Source organism: Piliocolobus tephrosceles, chromosome 21 (assembly GCF_002776525.5).
Source record: "Piliocolobus tephrosceles isolate RC106 chromosome 21, ASM277652v3, whole genome shotgun sequence".
Classification (NCBI taxonomy): Eukaryota; Metazoa; Chordata; class Mammalia; order Primates; family Cercopithecidae; genus Piliocolobus; species Piliocolobus tephrosceles.
The window spans coordinates 24,048,823-24,068,505 of NC_045454.1; the positions used below are offsets into that span (position 1 = coordinate 24,048,823).

Genomic DNA, 19,683 nt, shown 5'->3' on the forward strand with positions numbered 1-19,683 from the left:
GGCTAGTTTTTTTTTGTATTTTTTAGTAGAGATGGGGTTTCACCGTGTTAGCCAGGATGGTCTCGATCACCTGACCTCGTGATCCGCCCGTCTCGGCCTCCCAAAGTACTGGGATTACAGGCTTGAGCCACCAAGCCCGGCTGAAAGGTTGTTTTTTTAAGGAAAGGAAGGAGGAAGGGAGAGGAAAGGCCTGCAGGAGCTGAGAGGGTGGGGCAGGAGACCCTGAGGAGGCCCCTGAGCAGGGCTGAGGCTACCTGGGGCGGGTGCAGGGCCAAGTGGGAGTCTTGGGCCTGTGAGATGGATGGAGAGTGGCCCCTCCAAGATATAAAGAGAACAGACTGGTAAGGGCCAGAACCCTGGTTCTTGGGGGCACATGGCCTTTGTCCCATGGCCTCAGCCCCACTTCCTCCCTAATCAAATCCAAACATCTTACCGGGGAGCCCGGAATACCAGCCCCCACACCCCACCCCCCATTCTGGCTTCTTTCTGTGTATCCAAACGCGTCCCATCTTTCAAGCAGAAGCCTTGGTTCCATCTGCCTCCTCCAGGAGTCTTCCTCCCCCAGTGCCCACCCTCTAACCCTCCAGACTTTTTGCAAGCAATGGCTGTTGTGGGGTGCAGTTCACATCTGTACCTTCCATCCCCAGGAACATGCTTCCTTCCTAGAAGAATGGAGTTCTGTCACCTCCCCCTACCCAGGGTCCAACCCAAAGCTGCCTGAGGCTTGGTCAAGCTGCAACGCGCCCACTGGGCAGGCATACATACCAGCAGCTTGCCTGTCTCCAGGTCCCAGGCCCTCACAGTCTTATCGTAGGATGCGGCGATGACTCTGGAAATAAGATGATGAACATTGTTTCTTTTTTTTTTTTTGAGACAGGGTCTCCTTCTGTTGCCCAGGCTGGAGTGCAGTGCAGTGGTGCAATCCTGGCTCACTGCAACCTCCGCCTCCCAGGTTCAAACGACCCTCCTGCCTCAGCCTCCTGAGTAGCTGAGATTACAGGCGCCCACCACCATGCCCAGCTAATTTTTGTGTTTTTAGTAGAAACAGGGTTTTGCCATGTTGGCCAGGCTGGTCTCACACTCCTGACCTCAAGTGATCCACCTGCCTTGGCCTCCCAAAGTGCTAGTATTATAGGCGTGAGCCACCGCGCCTGGCCAAACATTGATTCTTAACGACAGAGACAGTTAGGTCTGTGGTCCTTTCCATCCTCCCCTCCCCTCCTTTCCTTTCCTTTTTGAGACAGAATGTCACTCTGTCATCCAGGCTGCAGTCCAGTGGGGCAATCCTAGCTCACTGCCACCTTGAACTTCTGGGCTCAAGTGATCCTCCTACCTCAGCCTCCTGAGTAGCTGGGACTGTGAGCACTCACCATCATGCCTGGCTTTTTTTTTTTTTTTTTTGAGAGACAGAGTCTCACTATGTTGCCCAGGCTGGTCTCTCCTGGCCTCAAGCGATCCTCCCACCTCAGCTTCCCAAAGCACTGGAATTATAAGAATGAGCCACCATGCCTGGCCTGCCTGTGACTTCTATGAAGACTTTTTTCATTTTTCTAATTTAGGACCAAGATTATAAATAATACAATCATCTTTAAAAGATGGCTCCATCACCCACCGTAGGGACCATTCGGTTTTCACTGAAACTAGAGAGAACCAGCCAAGCAAGGTGGCTCATGCCTGTAATCCCAACATTTTGGGAGGCTGAGGCAGGCAGAACACCTGAGGTCAGGAGTTCAAGACCAGCCTGGCCAACATGGTGAAACCCCACCTCTACTAAAAATACAAAAATTAGCTGGGCGTGGTGGTGCACACCTGTAATCCCAGCTACTCGGGAGGCTGAGGCATGAAAATATCTTGAACCAGGAGGCGGAGGTTACAGTGAGCCGAGATCACACCACTGCAGTCCAGTGTGGGCAGGAGAGGCTCCATCAAAAAAAAAAGGAAAGAAGGAAGGAAAGAAGGAAGGAAGGAAGGAAGGAAGGAAGGAAGGAAGGAAGGAAGGAAGGAAGGAAGGAAAAGGAAAGGAAATATAACCTAACACACAAGGAACCACAGCACCATCATCCCCCATACTCTTCAGCCACCCACACATGCTCCTTTATATCAAGGGCTTTCAAAGTATCATTTCTTCTGTTTTCCTCTTCTTCTTCTTCTTTTTTTTTTTTAAGACGGAGTTTCGCTTGTCGTTTGTGCAACGGCATGACCTCGGCTCACCACAAACTCCACCTCCCAGGTTCAAGCGATTCTCCTGCCTCAGCCTGCTGAGTAGCTGGGATTACAGGCATGCGCCACCATGCCTGGCTAATTTTGTATTTTTAGTAGAGACGGAGTTTCTCCATATTGGTCAGGCTAGCCTTGAACTCCCGACCTCAGGTGATCCGCCTGCCTCAGCCTCCCAGCTGTTTTCCTCTTCTAAAGGGGTCTCTGCACCCACAAGGATCAATCACTTTCCTCTCTGCTCACATGTCTGTCTTTTCACAGGAATATAGTTTAAGAGACGACTTATTTTGTTCTGAAATGTTTTCTTGTACAAAAAAACATAAATGTATCCTTGTCTTCTTACATGGCATGTTGCTGTGGCAAAGTTTGTCCTCTATATAAGATAAATTCCCGGCCGGGCGCGGTGGCTCAAGCCTGTAATCCCAGCACTTTGGGAGGCCGAGACGGGCGGATCACGAGGTCAGGAGATCGAGACCATCCTGGCTAATACGGTGAAACCCCGTCTCTACTAAAAAATACAAAAACACTAGCCGGGCAAGGTGGCGGCGCCTGTAGTCCCAGCTACTCGGGAGGCTGAGGCAGGAGAATGGCGTGAACCTGGGAGGCGGAGCTTGCAGTGAGCAGAGATCCGGCCACAGCACTCCAGCCTGGGCGGCAGAGCGAGACTCCATCTCAAAAAGAGATGGACCTTTGCATGAGATAAATTCCCATGTGGGCATGGTGACTCACGCCTGTAATCCCAGCACTTTGGGAGGCCGAGGTGGGTGGATCACCTGAGGTCAAGAGTTCAAGAACAGCCTGGCCAATATGGTGAAACCCCTCTCTACTAAAAATACAAAAATTAGCCAGGTGTGGTGGTGTGCACCTGTAGTCCCAGGTACTCAGGAAGCTGAGGCAGGAGAATCACTCGAACCCGCGAGTTGGAGGTTGCAGTGAGCCAAGATCACACCACTGTACTCTAGCCTGGGCAACAGAGCAGGACTCCATCTCAAAAAAAAAAAAAAAAAAAGATAAATTCCCATGAAACTTACATTTTCATACCAGTTTTCTGGTAACTATTTTATAGCTGCTGTTCAGGGTTAAAGTAAATCCATTTTAAAACAAATTCCTAGTAAGGGTGGTGGCTTATGCCTATAATCACTGTATTTGGGAGGCCAAGACAGGAGGATTGTTTGAACCCCAGAGTTGGAGGCTGCAGTGAGCTGTGATTGCACCACCATACTACAGCCTGGGTGACAAAACAAGACCCTATCTCAAAACCAAAACAGGCCAAGCACAGTGGCTCACGCTTGTAATCCCAGCACTTTGAGACGCCAAGGCAGGATTGTTTGAGCCTAGGACTTTGAGACCAGCCTGGCCAACATGGCAAAACCCATCTCTACAAAAATACCAAAATTAGCCAGGTGTGGTGGTGCACACTTGTAATCCCAGCTACTCAGGAGGCTGAGGCAAGAGGATCACTGAGCCCAGGAGTCCATTCCTGCAGTGAACCATGTTTGCATCACTGCACTCCAGCCTGGGCAACATAGCAGAATCCTGTCTAAATAAAAAGTTAAAATTTAAAAAGGCCAGGTGTGGTGGCTCATACCTGTAATGCCAACACTTTGGGAGGCCAATGCAGGAGGAGAATCGCTTGAGGCCACAGGTTTGAGACCAGCTTAGGCCACATGGTAAGACGCCATGTCTATTACTTTAAACAAAAATGTCACAGGCACGCCTATCTATGGCCTGCCTGCTCGCCCTCCCTCTTCCCAGTGTAAGACGAGGCAAAGGTCACCTGCTGCTGTCGGCTGTGATGCTGCACTCTACAACAGGAGCCTTGGGCCTGTGCTCAAAATCGCGAACCACAGAACCATCCGCCGCATCCTCAAATCAATGGGAGAAAGAGGAGAAGAGAGTGGTCACTGCCGTGTTTGCTGAAGTCATAAATCGAGGTCAACATTAGCCCTTAGCTTATCTCTGGTAGCAAAATCTGAGAACTCCACGGTCCTGGGACTCTCACTCAGCTCCGAAAGAGGAAAGGACTTTGGAACATGTCCCCTGAGCGGGAAGGACACCCTTGCCATTCTTGGCATCCATGGGAAATTACCCCGCAATTCCACAGACACCAGGTGGAAACTGGCCATGCTGGGGGCAGAGCTGCAAACGGATGGTGTTTTCCTTTCCTACCGGCCAAAAAGGCTTTGCAGAATCTAGCAATGTCTTCCGGGCCGGGCACGGTGGCTCACGCCTGTAATCCCAGCACTTTGGGAGGCCGAGGTGAGTGGATCACTTGAGATCAGGAGTTCGACACCAGCCTGGCCAACATGGTGAAACCCCGTCTCTACTGAAAATACAAAAATTAGCTGGGTGTGGTGGCGGGCGCCTGTAGTCCCAGTTACTGGTGAGGCTGAGGCAGGAGAATCGCTTGAACCCAGAAGACGGAGGTTTCAGTGAGCTAAGATCGTGCCACTTCATTCCGTCCTGGGCGACAGAGTGAGACTCCGTCTCAAAAAAAGAAAAGAAAAGAAAATGATCGTCTTGGGGTGTGGGATAGAGGCCCATGCACGCACTCTGGGCGGGCCGGGGCCAGCTCAGGGCAGCGCCAGAATGGATCAGGGTCCGTGGGGCTGTGCAGCTTTAGACTCGACAGTGACACCACGTGACCAAGAGCAGGAACAGCGACTGTGCACAGATTGGCCCACTCCCTCCACACTGGGCATTTGGAAGCAGGACCCCGCCCCTGTGGACCCAGACAATTTAAAGGGCAAATACTGGTTAGACTTCAAATGAATGAGGGAAAGGGGGTCTAATAAATAGTTGGAAAATGAAGGAGATGTGACAATATTTGGCGTCTAAGTTTATGGTGGGTACGTATTCAGTATTTTGGTACAGTCCCAATTTCATAAATGTACGCAGACGTGCGTGGACAGGAAAAAAATACCTATGCCAACATTTTCACAGCCGTTAACTCTGGGGTCAATGGAAAGATGAGTTTTTTCTTTCTTGTGTTTTCATGTGTTTCCTGTAATAAAATCATATTACCTTTGTAATAATATGAGAAAAACTACCAAACTTTTTTTTTTTTTTTTTGAGACAGGGTCTTGCTCTTATCACCCAGGCTGGAGTGCAGTGGCAAGAACACGGCTCACTGCACCCCTTGGCCTCCTGGGCCAAAGCCATCTCAGCCTCCCAAGTCGCTAGGACCACAGGCACACGCCACCGCGCCTGGCTAATTTTTTGTTTTTGGTAGAAACAAGGTCTCACTATATTGCCCAGGCTGGTCTCAAACTCCTTGGCTCAAGCAATCCTCTTGCCTCAACCTCCAAAAGTGCTGCGATTACAGGCATGAGTCACTGTGATCAGCATTTTTGTTTTGTTTTGTTTTGTTGTTTTGTTTTGTTTTTGACACTGGATCTCACTCTGTTACCCAGGCTTCAGTGCAGAGTTGCAATTATGGCTCACTGCAGGCACCACCTCCTGGGCTCAAGCAATCCTCCATCTCAACTTCCCAAGTAGCTGGGACTATAGAAGTGCACCACCATGCCTGGCTAATTTTTTATTTTTTATTTTGTAGAGATGAGGGTCTTGCTACATTGCCCAGGCTGGTCTCAAACTCTTGGCCTCAAGCAACCCTCTTGCCTCAGCCTCCCAGAGCACTGGGATTACAGACGTGGGCCATTGCACTCAGCTTTCTGGGAGCCTTAAAACCTTTCTTAATCCTCTGGGCTGACTGAGAGGCCCAGGGGCAAGGGAGCCTCTCCCCTTGTCATTGCCCAGGGGATGGGATGGTAACTTACCACCTGTACGGCCCACCTTGTATCTTCCAATTCCCCCACATTATTCCCCCTCCCACCACCACCCTGCCTTTTTCTTTCTTTCTTTTTTTTTTTTTTTTTTGTATTTTTAGTAGAGAAGGGGTTTCACCATGTCGGCCATGCTGGTCTTGAACTACTGATCTTGTGATCCACCCGGCTGGGCCTCCCAAAGTGCTGGGATTACAGGCATGAGCCACTATGCCCGGCCCTTCTTTCCCCTTTTGAGTTGGCAAAAGGGCCCCCTGGGGCTGCTGTCTGTGTTGGCTCTTTTCTCCATGAAGGGAAGGATGCTTGTTTTCACCTTGGTTGTTGTCCCAAGATTAGAGACCCTAATCTTGGAGAGACCCTCGGTCCCCACAGCAGCCTCCTTGTTCTCGTTCCCTGCCCGTTCCCTGCCGCATCCACAATGCAGGCACTGCCACCTCTGCCACCTCGTATGCCCTCCTTCCCATAAGCCGTCCTTCTCCACATCCCAGGAAGCACATCCAAGTGTTCCCCACCCACACCACGGACCACTCCCAGCCCTCCTCCCTCCACCACCTTCTCCAGGCAGCCCCCATCCCTGTGCTCCCTCCCTCTGCCCTCCTAGCACCTTCGCCCATTGTCCCATAAATCGCCACCTCTCCTCTGAGCCCCTACCTTTGCTGGTCCCATTGGCTGCCACTCCAGGGACCTGTCTCCTCCCCTGGCTCTCTCCTCCCATCTTCGTCCCCTCCTGCTGGCTCCTTGAGACCCTCAGTTGGGGCTCCCACCATGTGCTCCATGTCCCTCCGTAGGGGGTGAACCCATAACCCTACACAGTCACCTCCTCTTGTCACAGTATCTTGGCCAAAATCTCCGCTGGCCTCGCCTCTCTGCCTCATCCACTGACCCCGTTTCCAGTCCCTGCCCCCAGCAACACCTCAAATCCAAATACCTTTTAAATCTTTTAAAAGCCCCTTTTCCTCTAGGTGCCGTGGCTCAAGCCTGTAATCCCAGAGCTTTGGGAGGCTAAGGCGGGCAGATCACCTGAGGTCAGGAGTTTGAGACAAGCCTGGCCAACATGGTGAAACCCCATCTCTACTAAAAACACAAAAATTAGCCGGGCGTGGTGGTGGGTGCCTGTAATCCCAGCTACTTGGGAGGCTGAGGCAGGAGAATTGCTTGAACTCAGGAGGCGGAGGTTGCAGTAAGCCAAGACCATGCCATTGCACTCCAGCCTGGGCCACAAGAGCAAAACGCTGTCTCAAACAAAAACAAAAACAAAAAAAAAAAAAACCCTTTTTCCCTAATTGGAGATTACTGTGAATAACTTGGAAAGTCCATAAATGTACAGAGAAGCTGGGGAAAATATTCTTAATCCTATGTCCCATCTCCCTCTAATATATTGCCACCTTTTTTCTGGTCATTTAAAAATAAGTTTGGGGCTGGGTTATGGTAGCTCATGCTGTATCCCAGTGTTTTAGGAGGCCAAGGAGGAAGGATGGCTTGAGGCCAGGAGCTCAAGACCAGCCCAGGCAACAGAGGGAGATCTCCTCTATATAAAAAATGATAATATTAGCCAGGCATGGCAGCCCGTGCCTGTGGTCCCAGATACTCAGGAGGCTGAGGTGGGAGGATCACTTGAGCCCAGGAGGTCGAGGCTGCAGTGAGCCATAATTGCACCACTGCACTTCAGCCTGGGCAACAGACTGAGATCCTACGTCAAAAAAAAAAAAAAAAAAAAAAAAAACAACAACAACAAAAAAAAAAAACGTGCTCCCACACCTGTAATCCCAGCACTTTTGGAAGCTGAGGCAGGAGGGTCGCTTGAACCAAGAAGTTTGAGACCAGCCTGGGCAATGTAGTGAGACCCTGTCTCTACCGAAAACAAAAAAATTAGCCAGGCATGGTGGTGTGTGCCTGTGGTCCCAGCGACTTGGGAGGCTGAGATGGGAGGATGCCTTTAGCAAAGGAGGTAAAAGGTGCAGTGAGCCGTGTTCTTGCCACTGCACTCCAGCCTGGGTGATAGAGCAATACCCTGTCTCAAAAAAAGAAAAAAAGAAATGCAAGTTTGGTAGTTTTTCTCATATTATTACAAAGGTAATATGATTTTATTACAGGAAACACATGAAAACACAAGAAAGAAAAACATTCGTCCTTCCATGACCCCAGAGTTAACAGCTGTGACTATGTTGGCATGCTTGTCTTTTTTTTTTTTTTTTTTTTTGAGATGGGGTCTCTCTCTGTCTCCCAGGCTGGAGTGCAGTGGTGTAATCTTGGGTCACTGCAACCTCTGCCTCCCAGGTTCAAGCAATTCTCCTGTCTCAGCCTCCAGAGTAGCTGGGACTACAGGCGCCCGCCACCACACCTGGCTATTTTTAGTAGAGACGGGGTTTCACCATATTGGTCAGGCTGGTCTTGAACTCCTGACCTCAGGTAATTCGCTCATCTCGGCCTCCCAAAGGGCTGGGATTACAGGCGTGAGCCACCGCGCCCAGCTAGCCTATGTCTTTTTTTTCTTGTCCACACAAGTCCGCATACATCTATGAAACTGGGATCTTGGTGGCCCATGCCTGAAATTCCAGGACTTTGGGAGGCTGAGGCAGGAGGATTGCTTGAGGGCAAGAGTTTGAGACTAGCCTGGGCAATGTAGCAAGACCCTCATCTCTACAATATAAAATATAAAACATTAGCTAGGTGTGGTGGTGCACTCCTGCAGTCCCAGCTACTCGGGGTTTGGAGATGGGAGGATTGCTCGAGTCCAGGAGGTTGAGGCTGCAGTGAACCATAATTGCACCACTGCACTCCAGCCTGGGTGACAGAGAAAGACTCTGTCTCTAAAACAAACTAACAAAAAATTCCTCTAGTGTCATCCTGCGGGGTGTGGGGGTGAGGGTCCCAGAGAAATCAGTAGTTTTTCTGACAAGATCTTGGGGCTCTGGGCTCTGTGGGCCAGGTGTCCATAAGGACAGCTACAGAGGGCAGGAGTGGAGGTGAGTTGAGCCCCGGGGCAGCCCCTTCACACAACTGGTCCTGTGCAGCACGGGCAGACCCAAAGAGGCCCAGGAGGTTGTGCAACCCCCCAGGGTCACACAGCTGTTAAGTCCTAAACGTGGGGTCCACCACAAACCCTCCTGCCCAGTTGGCATGGCCTTGGCACAGATTGTACCCCGTGGCTGTGTGTGTGTGTGTGTGTGCATGTGCATGCATATTTTCTCCCATTTCCATTTCACAAAAGAACAAGTATGACGATATAGGCCAATGGTCTTAAATTTATTAAAAAAAATAAAAAGACAACAGTGGGGATTGACTGATAATGTCTCAAAAAAATCCTCTGTTCCAAACCCTTAAATCCTTTTGCCTGAACCGCCCTAAGAACCACTCAACTGACGTCTTTATTTCAGATCTCCGTGTGAGTGTCTGTCCCCCTAGCAGGAAATACCACGGAAAACACTCCTTTGAGGTGGTCTGTAGGGTGAGGGGCTATCCTCTTCCCCGTTACCCAAACCAGAACCCAGGAACCAGCCTCAACTCCCTCCACTCCAGTCCCTGAAGCCAGATGCTGCAAGACTCAGAACTGACTGTCCTCTCCCGTGAGCCCCAGCCAGCCACACAGCCTTCTGTGGCCTGGCCCCATGGCCACTGCCTTCCCCCAGCCCTGCTCCTCCCCAGCCCTCCTGAGCGACCGGCACTGCCCGGGCCTGCTGCCCATGCCCTGCAGTCCTCAGAAGGGCTCCAGGAGCCAACTCTGCCAACCTCATGTGAACATCACAGCCCCATCCCCGGTGCCCCTGCTGCCGCACCTTGGGGTGCTGATCTGAACCCAGGCCTACCTCTTCCAACCACCCCTCATGAACAGGTCCCAGGCCTGGACACCTTTCTGTCCTCTGTGACCACACAGACCTGGCCATCCAGTCTCTGTGGATGGAACTCAGTTTTCCAGAGGAGAAGGAGACTCAGAGAGGTGACATCCTAGGCCCCAAACACAGCCAGGACTTCCGGTCTCTGACAGGTGTGTGGGGTGGCCGGGCGCCGTGACTCACACCTGTGATCCCAACAATTTGGGAGGCCGAAGCAGGCGGATCACTTAAGGCCAGGAGTTTGAGACCATCTTGGCCAATATAGTGAAACCCTGTCTCTACTAGAAAAAAAAAAAAAATTAGCTGGGCATGGTGGCATGCCTCTGTATTCCTAGCTACTAGGGAGGCTGAGGCAGGAGAATCACTTGAACCCGGAGGCAAAAATTGTAGTGAACCGAGACCGCACCACTATACTCCAGCCTGGGCGACAGAGCAAGACTCTGTCTCAAAAACAAAAGAAAAGAAAAAGAAAAAGAAAAAAAGTTGTGGGGGCCAGGCATGGTGGCTCACACCTGTCATCCCTGCACTTTGGGAGGCCGAGGTAGGTGGATCATCCAAAGTCAGGATTTCAAGACCAGCCTGGCTAACATGGTTAAACTCTGTCTCTACTAAAAATATAAAATTAACTAGGAGTAGTGGCACACATTTGTAGTCCTAGCTACTCAGGAGGCTGAGGCAGAACAATCACTTGAACCCGGGAGGCGGAGGTTGCAGTGAACTGAGATCATGCCATGACACTCCAGCCTGGGCGACAAGAACGAAACTCGGTCTCAAAAAAAAGAAAAAAAGGCCAGGCGCCATGGCTCACGCCTGTAATCCCAGCACTTTGGGAGGCTGTGGTGGGTAGATCACCTGAGGTCAGGAGTTCAAGACCAGCCTGCCCAACATGGTGAAACCCCATCTCTCCTAAAAAAAAAAAAAAGATTAGCTGGGTGTGGTGGCACATGCCTGTAATCCCAGCTACTTGGGAGGCTGAGGCAGGAGAATGGCTTGAACCCAGTAGGCGGAGGTTGCAGTGAGTCGAGATCACACCAATGCACTCCAGCCTGGGCAACAAGATCAAAACCCTGTCTCAAAAAAACAAAAGTGACGCTCTCAGTCCAGAGGTCTCCATCCCATTCCCACTGTTTCCAGGTCCACAAGCTGGCAGCAGACACCCTAACTTCATCCAGGCTGGGCTCTCACCTTCCCCTCCTTCTGGCACTTTGCTCAGAAGACCTGCAAACCAGGACCCACAAATGCCTGTGAGTTTAGTGCTGGGGAACTCGACACAGGAGGTGCCTAAACTTAGGAAAGGTTTTTGCTCCAGGAGCACCTACCAATGGGCCACCTACCCACAGCTTCACAGTGCAGTCATGGGAGCCGCTGAGGAGCTTTGTGTCATCCACGCAGAAGTGACAGGTGCTCACAGCGTGCTCATGCCCACTCAGAATTTTAAATGGGATCTGAAAAAAGGAGAGACCAGAGGAGTTAAACATGTTGCAGGACACAAGATCAATGTACAACAGTTAACTTTATTTCTAAACACTTGCAATAAACCACCTGGAAAAAAATGAATTTAAAAAATTCTAGCCAAAGTGGGGTGGCTCACGTCTGTAATCCCAGCACTTTGGGAGGCCAAGGCGGGCAGATCACCTGAGGTCAGGAGTTTGAGACAAGCCTGGCCAACATGGCGAAACCCCATCTCTACTAAAAATACAAAAATTAGCCAGGCGTGGTAGTGGGTGCCTGTAATCCCAGCTACTTGGGAGGCTGAGGCAGGAGAATCGCTTGAACACAGGAGGCGGAGGTTGCAGTGTTGAGCCAAGATTGCACCACTGCACTCCAGCCTGGTTGACAGAGTGAGACTCCATCTGAAAAAAAAAAAAAATTCTGCATGGGCATAGTGGCTCATCCCTGTAATCCCAGCACTCTGGGAGGCTGGGGCAGGAGGACTGCTTGAGCCTGGGAGTTCAAGACTAGTCTGGGCAACACAGTGAGACTGTCTGTACAAAACTGGAAAAAAGAAAAAAAGAAAATGAGCCAGGCATGGTGGCACACACTTGTAGTCCCAGCCATTCAGGAGGCTGAGGCAGGAGGACTACTTGAGCCCAGAAGGTTAAGGTTACAGTGAGCTATGATTGCAGCACTGCACTCCAGCCTAGGTGACAGAGCAAGACCCTACCTTTAAATAATTAAAATTAAAATTTTAAATGGGCAAAGGATTTGAACAGATATATCTGCAAAGAAGATATGCAAGGGCTGGGTGCGGTGGCTCACAACTATAATCTCAGCACTTTGGGAGGCTGAGGCAGATGGATCACTTGAGGCCAGGAGTTCAAGACCAGCCTGGCCAACATGGCGAAACTCTATCTCTACTAAAAAAAAAAAAGTAGCCCGCTGTCATGGTGTGCTCCTGTAATCCCAACTACTCAGGAGGCTGAGGCATGAGAATTGCTTGAACCCGGGAGGCAGAGGTTACAATGAGCTATGATCATGTCACTGCACTCCAGCCTGGGCGATAGAGTGAGACCTGTCTCAAAAAGAAAAACAAAACAAAAAAAAAAAAACAAAAACAAAAACAAAATATATATATATATGCAAATAGTTGATAGCACATGAAAAGATTCTCAACATCACTCACCACATCAGGAAAGTGCAAATGAAAACCACAGTGTGGCCGGGCGCGGTGGCTCATGCCTGTAATCCCAGCACTTTGGGAGGCAGAGGTAGGTGGATCACCTGAGGTCGGGAGTTTGAGACCAGCCTCATCAACATGGAGAAACCCCGTCTCTACTAGAAATACAAAATTAGCCGGGCATGGTGGCACATGCCGGTAATCCCAGCTACTCGGGAGGCTGAAGCAGGAGAATCGCTTGAACCCAGGAGGTGGAGGTTGCGGTGAGCCGAGGTCGTGCCACTGCACTCCAGCCTGGGCAACAAGAGCAAAACTCCATCTCAAAAAAAAAAAAAAATTAGCCGAGTGTGGTGGTGGGCACGTCTAATCTCAGCTACTTGGGAGGCTGAGGCAGGAGAATCACTTGAACCTGGGAGGCAGAGGCTGCAGTGGGCTGAGATCATGCCAGTGCACTCCAGCCTGGGTGACAGAGCAAGACTCCGTCTAAAAAAACAAAAAAAAAAAAAGAAAGAAAAAAGAAAAAACAGAAAGGAAGGAAAGAAAACCAGAGTGTGATACCGTGTCATATTTGTTAGGATGGCTATCATCAAAGTCCCATAACAAGTGTTGGCAAGGATGTGAATAGTTGAAACCCTCCTACATTGCTGGTAGGAACGTAAAGTAGTGCAGTTACTTTGAAAAATTGGCAGTTTGGCCGGGCACAGTGGCTCACGCCTGTAATCCCAGCACTTTGGGAGGCCGAGGTAGGTGGATCACCTGAGGTCAGGTGTTTGAGACCAGCCTGGCCAATGTGGTGAAACCCCGTCTCTACTAAACGTACAAAAATTAGCCGGGCATGGTGGCATGTGCCTGTAATCCCAGCTACTGGGGGACTGAGGCAGGAGAATAGCTTGAACCTGGGAGGCAGATCACGAGAGCTGAGATCTCACCACTGCACTCCAGTCTGGGCAACAGAGCAAGACTCTGTCTCAAAAAAAAAAGTGTCATGGCCATGCAACAGAATATTACTTGGTAATGAAAAGGGAAGGAAGCACTGCTACAGGCTACAACATGGATGAACCTTGAGGACGTTATGCTAAGGAAACGAAGCCAGTCACAAGAGACCACATATGGCTTGATTCTATCACTATAAAAGGTCTAGAATAGACAAATCTATGGACAGAAAGTAGAATTGCCTGGTCTGGGCAGGATGGGTATTGGGGAACTGGGGAGTACAGTACTCTGTGAATACCCTAGAAACCACTACAGCTTCTATGGTTAAATTATGTGGTATGTGAATTATATCTCAGTAAAACTGGAAGAAAAAAAAGAGGACAGAGCGCGGAAGCCTGAAGTGTTCCCCCCTGCCCGCCCATGGCGACACGTCCCAGGTTGAGTTGTGGAAGTGTAGGGGTGGGGGAAATGTTGGAGGCAAGACGAGGGGTGTGGCCTGGAAGGCAGTGTCAGGGTGCTGGGCTGAGTCGGCAGGAGGGCAGGGGTGAGGGGATGCGACGGTTCAGGGCGGCGGTGGCCTTCGGGTTGCAGATGATGTGCGGGGTGTTCGGGAAGCGCAGGTGGGGATGCAGGGGATGAGAGGATACCCCGCTTCTAGGGGACTCGGGGACACGGGGACACTGGAACGTGGGCTCGGGCCTCCAGGGCGCAGGAACACGGGCTCCGTTGCCAGGGAGCGCGCAGAGCTGGGACTGGGGTTTTCTCCGGTAGAGTTCGCTAACCCCGGGCGGTCCCGGGCCGCGCGTGCAGGAACGGCTCCCTACCCCAGGAGTGGCCCCAGTCCCTGGGACGGGACGTGACCTGCGCAGCCCTCCCGCACCACCCCCGCCCCTGGCGACCCCAGCCCCCGCCGCTCCTGCAGGGTTTGGGTTATCTCTCTCATTAGGAAAACCGAACTATCATTAACAATTGAAATTAAATTTGCTGGGTGCAGTGGCTCACGCATGCAATTCCAGCGCTTTGGGAGGCCGAGGAGGAGGATTGCTTGAAGCCAGGAGTTTAAGACCAGCCTGGGTAACATAGGGAGACCTCCCTCTCTACAAAGAAAAAAAAAAAGAAAATCAAAATTAAAATTGAATAATAATTTTAAAAATATATAATTTAATTTAAAAAATAGGAAAACACACACACACACACACACCCCTAGAACTCCATCATGGGAAAACGTCAGCAAGAGGGAGAAACCATTCCACTATCCCCACCACAGGCTTTTCTGGGGCCCTCCTTTCAGGTTTTTTTCTGCACACAGTCCCTTGGGATCCACTAGGTAAAGGAGTCCCAGGGGTTGCAGAGAGAAGTCCACAACACATAAGTACATTTCAGAGGCGCTGACAAAGCTCATGCAGAGGACAGAGAATCTGGGCTAAAACAAAACGGTTCTTCTCTGTGTAGCATTCATTCACATATTCCACAAATAAACCTAGAGAGCCTCCTCCCCCATGGGGCCTGGACCTGATGCTGCAGCTCAGCAGCCACCTAGGAGCAAAGTCTCCAACTTTGAGGTGTCAGTTGCTGGCAGCCAGATGACACCTTGAGGACGAAACGGAGATGTCAGGCCATGGCAAGAGGCATGGAGGAGACAGTGGCCCCGGCTACTTTAGACGGACAGTCAGGGAGGGCCTCCCCAAGAGCACCCGTGGAGGCAGGGACCCGCCAAGAACCCTGAGGCCAAACCTGCTTGTAGGTCAGCAAGACAGGGGAACCCGGGAGGAGAACATGGAAAGGTGCCAGATTTGAAATGGCCTGGAAGGCCACAGGCAGATCACCAGACTTCATCTTAAACATGCTGGGAAGCCAGGCAGAGGTTTCGAGGAAATTATTAAAAACACACTCTGACATCTGCATGTGAGTGCATTAAATCAAGGCCAAGCATGAAACGCTACTTACTGAGAACTTACTGTTCTTTATTGGGTTTTTGTTTTGTTTTGTTTTTGAGACGGAGTGAGATGATCTTGGCTCACTGCAACCTCTGCCTTCCGGGTTCAAGTGATCCTCCCACTGCAGCCTCCTCAGTAGCTGGGATTACAGGCACACACCACCACACCCAGCCAATTTTTGCATTTTTAGTAGAGAAAGGGTTTCACCGTGTTGGCCAGGCTGGTCTCAAACCCCTGACCTCAAGTGATCTGCTCATCTCGGCTTCCCAAAGTGCTGGGATTACAGGCATGAGCCACCACACCCAGCCAGTTTCTCTCTCTCTCTCTCTATACACACACACACACACACACACACACACACACATATATATATATTCAGCATATATATATATTTATTCTGGAGACAGAGTCTCACTCTGTTGCCCAGGCTGGAGTGCAGTGGTGCAATCATAGCTCACTGCAGCCTTAAACTCCTGGGTTCAAGGGATCCTCCTGCCTCAGCCTTTCAAGCGGCTGGGAACACAAGTGCGCCCCATCACACTGGGCTAAGTTTTTTTTTTGTAGAGATGACCTCTCACTATGTTGCCCAGGCTGGTCTCAAACTCCTGGGCTTAAGTGATCCTCCCAAAGGGCTAGGATTACAGTTGTGAGTCACCTTACCTGGCCCAATTCATTGTTGTTATTATTAATTATTATTCTGAGTTTCCCGTTTCTTCTGATGCTATCTCTATCTCCTGGAGGGGGAGAGCTGAGCCACCCACCCTTGGGCTGCAGTTAGGAGCATCACTGTGGATGGTAAGGTCTAGGTGGGGTCAGGGTGCACATGGAGGCGCAGAGCCTCTTCCCAGCCAAGAGTCCTGGTTCCCCAGCAGGTGGCAGTGCGGGGAGCCCCCGCCAGCATCTCCAGCAGGCCCTGCCCGGCTATCTGACCTTTTCCCACTGATGTACCACAGATAGGGGAATGGGCCTAGGGGACTCTCTGGGGGCCCTGGTGAAGTCAGGTGGGTTTTCCATGGGTCCCCCGACAGCCCGAGCGCCTTCCTCACGTGTGGAGAACAGGCCACTGCCCCCTGTGGCGGCTCTGACCTTGGAGAGAGGCTCCTGGTCGCCCCAAATCAATTTCTCCGGCACCTGCTGCTTCTCAGGCGACAGCTGCGGCGGTGGTTCCCTGTCCAAGGCCAGGGGGTCGAGGGTGGCCAGCAGGCGCGTGTGCGGGATCGACAGCCTGAAGCAGCCTAAGGCCCTCGCCAGGGTTCCCCAGGACAGCTTGCCGGGACGATACTCGCCGGCAGGGGCTGAGGGTGGCGGCAACTTGCATTCCCTGTCCGGGGTTGTCGGGGAGTACCGCGGTGGCGAGGCCATCTCGAAGCCCTGCCCGCCGGTGGCCGCCCGCAAGCCTGGATGGGAACGGTGGCGCCGCGCGCCCGCGCCCGCGTCCGCACCAAGCACTTAGGAGGCGCGCGCTATGCTGGGCCCGCAACTTCGCTGCCTCCTCACCCGCTGGGTGAAAAATGGTGCCACCCCACGCAGCACAGGTTACCCATAGAAAAATGGGCTTTGCAGCTGGGCGCGGTGGCTCATGCCTGTAATCCCAGCACTTTGGGAGGCCGAGGCGGGCGGATCACCTGAGGTCAGGAGTTTGAGACCAGCCTGGCAGCATTTAGTGAAACCCGTCTCTACTAAAAAAAATAAAATAAAATAAATACAAAAATTAGCCGGGCATGGGTGCGTGCGCCTGTAGTTCCAGCTACATGGAAGGCTGAGGCAGGAGAATGGCTTGAACCCAGGAGGTGGAGGTTGCAAAAAATAAGAAAAAGGGCTTTGCATTCTGGGAATCAGGCCTGGCTAGCAAAACCAGTACCCCAGCCTCGAGCCCTCCCCCGTGGTTTCCCTGGCTCCCTGTCACAGGGCAATTTCTTCATGTCCTCTGCCTGGGTACAGCTCCTGGCCAACCCACTTCAGGTCAAAACAGAAAAGGTCAATAAGTTATGGGGTAGCCCCTGCACGAAATAAGATAGTTATTAGGGGCGGGTTTGCAACGTTTATAATAGCATGAGGGAAGTATCTGTCACAACCCCAACAACAGTAACAGGGAATAAAATGCTACCACCAGTCAGATAACAGCCCCATAGCTCCATAGCTAGAAAAGGACAGGGTGGAGTGATTCAAAATATTGAAGGGTGTCATCTTTGGATGATAAAACTAAAAGTGATTTTGTGTGTGTGTGTGTGTAGATAAGAGTCTCTGTGTCACCCAGGCTGGAGTGCAGTGGTGCAATTTCGGCTCACTGCAACCTCCACCTCCAGGGTTCAAGGAATTCTTGTGCCTCAGCCTCCCACACAGCTGGGATCACAGGCGTGAGCCACGGCGCCCGGCCTTTTTTTTTTTGTATTTTCAGTACAGACAAGGTTTCACCATGCTGGCCAGGCTGTTTTTGAACTCCTGGTGTCAAGTGATTCGCTGGCCTCGGCCTCCCAAAGCACTGGGATTACAAGCATGGGCTACCACACCCGGCCTCTTCCTTCTTTTTGCTTTTAAATTTGTTGTGATCTACGATGCTACTTTCATAATGTAAAACACAAATGCTCAGTACTTTATTTTTTGTGGAGACAAGGGTCTCTATGTGGCCCAGGCTGGTCTGGAATTCCTGGGCTCAAGTAATCCTCCTGCCTCGGCCTCCCAAAGCTCTGGGATTACAGGCATGAGCCACCACACCTGGTCTGCACTTTATTTTTGGAAAAGGTCTCCTTGGTGCACATGAAATGGCCTCAGAGCAGGGAGCTGCAGCCATGCAACCCAGGCTGTGGGTGTACATTCTCCCACCTGGTTTCCCTGCCTGTCTCAGACACTTTAGTGACATCTACCCTGAGAGGATGCGGCCCCCTGCCAGGCCCTGGCTCTGCCCTCCCATGGGGCTTCCCGGGCACCAGCAGCAACCCGGTCACCCAAAGAGGAAAGAGCTTCACTCCCAAGAAATGGCAGGAGGGGCCGCAACCGCCCTCTCACACACTTGTCCTTCAGTGAGTCCAGACTGTCTTCATCACAAAACCAGAGAGAAGCCTTCACTTTTAACTTCTTTTTTAACATCCCAGGAAATTTTTTAAAAATCAAGAAGAAAATAGAAAAATTCCACTTTAATTAAACTGTTCAGTCTGGATTTTTTTCCCCTGATACTCACTGAAATTAAAAATAGAAATCAATTTCTGCGACCTTTCAAGGCAGTCTTTGAAACGTCAAGGTTTTAAAAATTATTTTACAGCAGGAATTTACATATAAATACACTCTGTACAATGCGTTAACCACACAATCACTGGGCTTCCATCATGGAGGAGAAATGATTCTAGGACGAGCCAGTGCAACATTCAATTACTGTCTTCTTAGCGGAAGACTTTTCAGCCTGGAAAAGAAAACAGAAAAGAAAGAAATGGAAAGTTAGCTACAAGCGAAAAACCAAACAGCTCTGTGAAGGCTGAGAATGCCAGGCCTCCCCAAATCACAGCAGCATGTCTGCACCGATAAAATGCACTCACAATAACCCACAATGAAGTACTGCCTAATCTGTGGTTTTTTTTTTTTTTCCCCGAGATGGAGTTTTACTCTTGTTGCCAAGGTTGGAGTGCAGTGGTACAATCTCAGCTCGCTGCAACCTCTGCCTCCCGGGTTTAAGTGAGTCTCCTGCCTCCGCCTCCAGAGTAGCTGGGATTACAGGCGCATGCCACCACGCCCAGCTAATTTTTGTATTTTTAGTACAGACGGGGTTTCACCATGTTGGCCAGGCTTATCTCGAACTCCTGACCTCGTGATCTGCCCTCCTCAACCTCCCAAAGTGCTGGGATTACAGGCATGAGCCACCGCACCTGGCCAATCTGTGTTCTTAAAATGCTTCTTCTATTACCCTGAAAACACAGACAGACTCACTTACCCACACCTCATATTAAGACCATTTATAAAAGCAACTTTTTTCCCTAGTCTTATTTAGCCTTGAGAATACAAGCAATTTTTAATTTAAGTTTCACTCACCTACCACATCTGTTGCATAACCCTTGGGAAGGAACTAAAATACATTCACTCCAGGGCCCAAAGCATCCATGTTGTCTTTTTTTTTTTTTTTAATTTTTTTATAGAGACAGGGTCTCCCTATGTTGCCCGAGCTGGTCTCAAACTCCTGGGCTCAAGCGATCCTCCCATCTTGGCCTCCCAAGGTGCTGGGATTATAGGCATGAGCCACCATGCCCAGCCCCCAAGTTGTCAATCTTAAATATGATTTTTTTTTTTTTTTTCCAGACGGAGTCTCTGTCACCCAGGCTGGAGTATGGTGGCGCGATCTCGGTTCACTGCAGCCTCCACCTCCCAGGTTCAAG

The 19,683-nt window shown here is 50.7% G+C and overlaps 2 protein-coding genes across 3 annotated transcripts in view; both read right to left on the bottom strand.

The window, feature by feature from the left end:
• WDR88 (WD repeat domain 88) overlaps positions 1 to 16,741 on the bottom strand; it is a 44,183-nt gene extending 27,442 nt beyond the window's left edge. Inside the window, exons 1-4 of one of the 2 annotated variants that reach the window (XR_002735118.2) lie at positions 16,409 to 16,735; positions 11,170 to 11,280; positions 3,995 to 4,083; positions 766 to 829 (exon numbers count right to left, since the gene is read on the bottom strand). Coding sequence is in view for 1 of the 2 variants with exons in the window: in XM_023229109.2 (XP_023084877.1) it covers positions 766 to 829; positions 3,995 to 4,083; positions 11,170 to 11,280; positions 16,409 to 16,684 (540 nt within the window). In the remaining variant the exon portion in view is untranslated. Of the gene's footprint in view, positions 1 to 765; positions 830 to 3,994; positions 4,084 to 11,169; positions 11,281 to 16,408 lie in introns of both variants that reach the window. The other variant, XM_023229109.2, reaches the window with a different exon arrangement.
• A 1,695-nt stretch (positions 16,742 to 18,436) lies between these two features.
• The window catches only part of GPATCH1 (G-patch domain containing 1), a 55,308-nt gene continuing 54,061 nt past the window's right edge, over positions 18,437 to 19,683 (bottom strand). Inside the window, exon 20 of the mRNA XM_023229086.1 lies at positions 18,437 to 18,719. Coding sequence (XP_023084854.1) covers positions 18,689 to 18,719 — 31 coding nt within the window. The 3' untranslated portion in view covers positions 18,437 to 18,688. The remainder of the gene's footprint in view (positions 18,720 to 19,683) is intronic.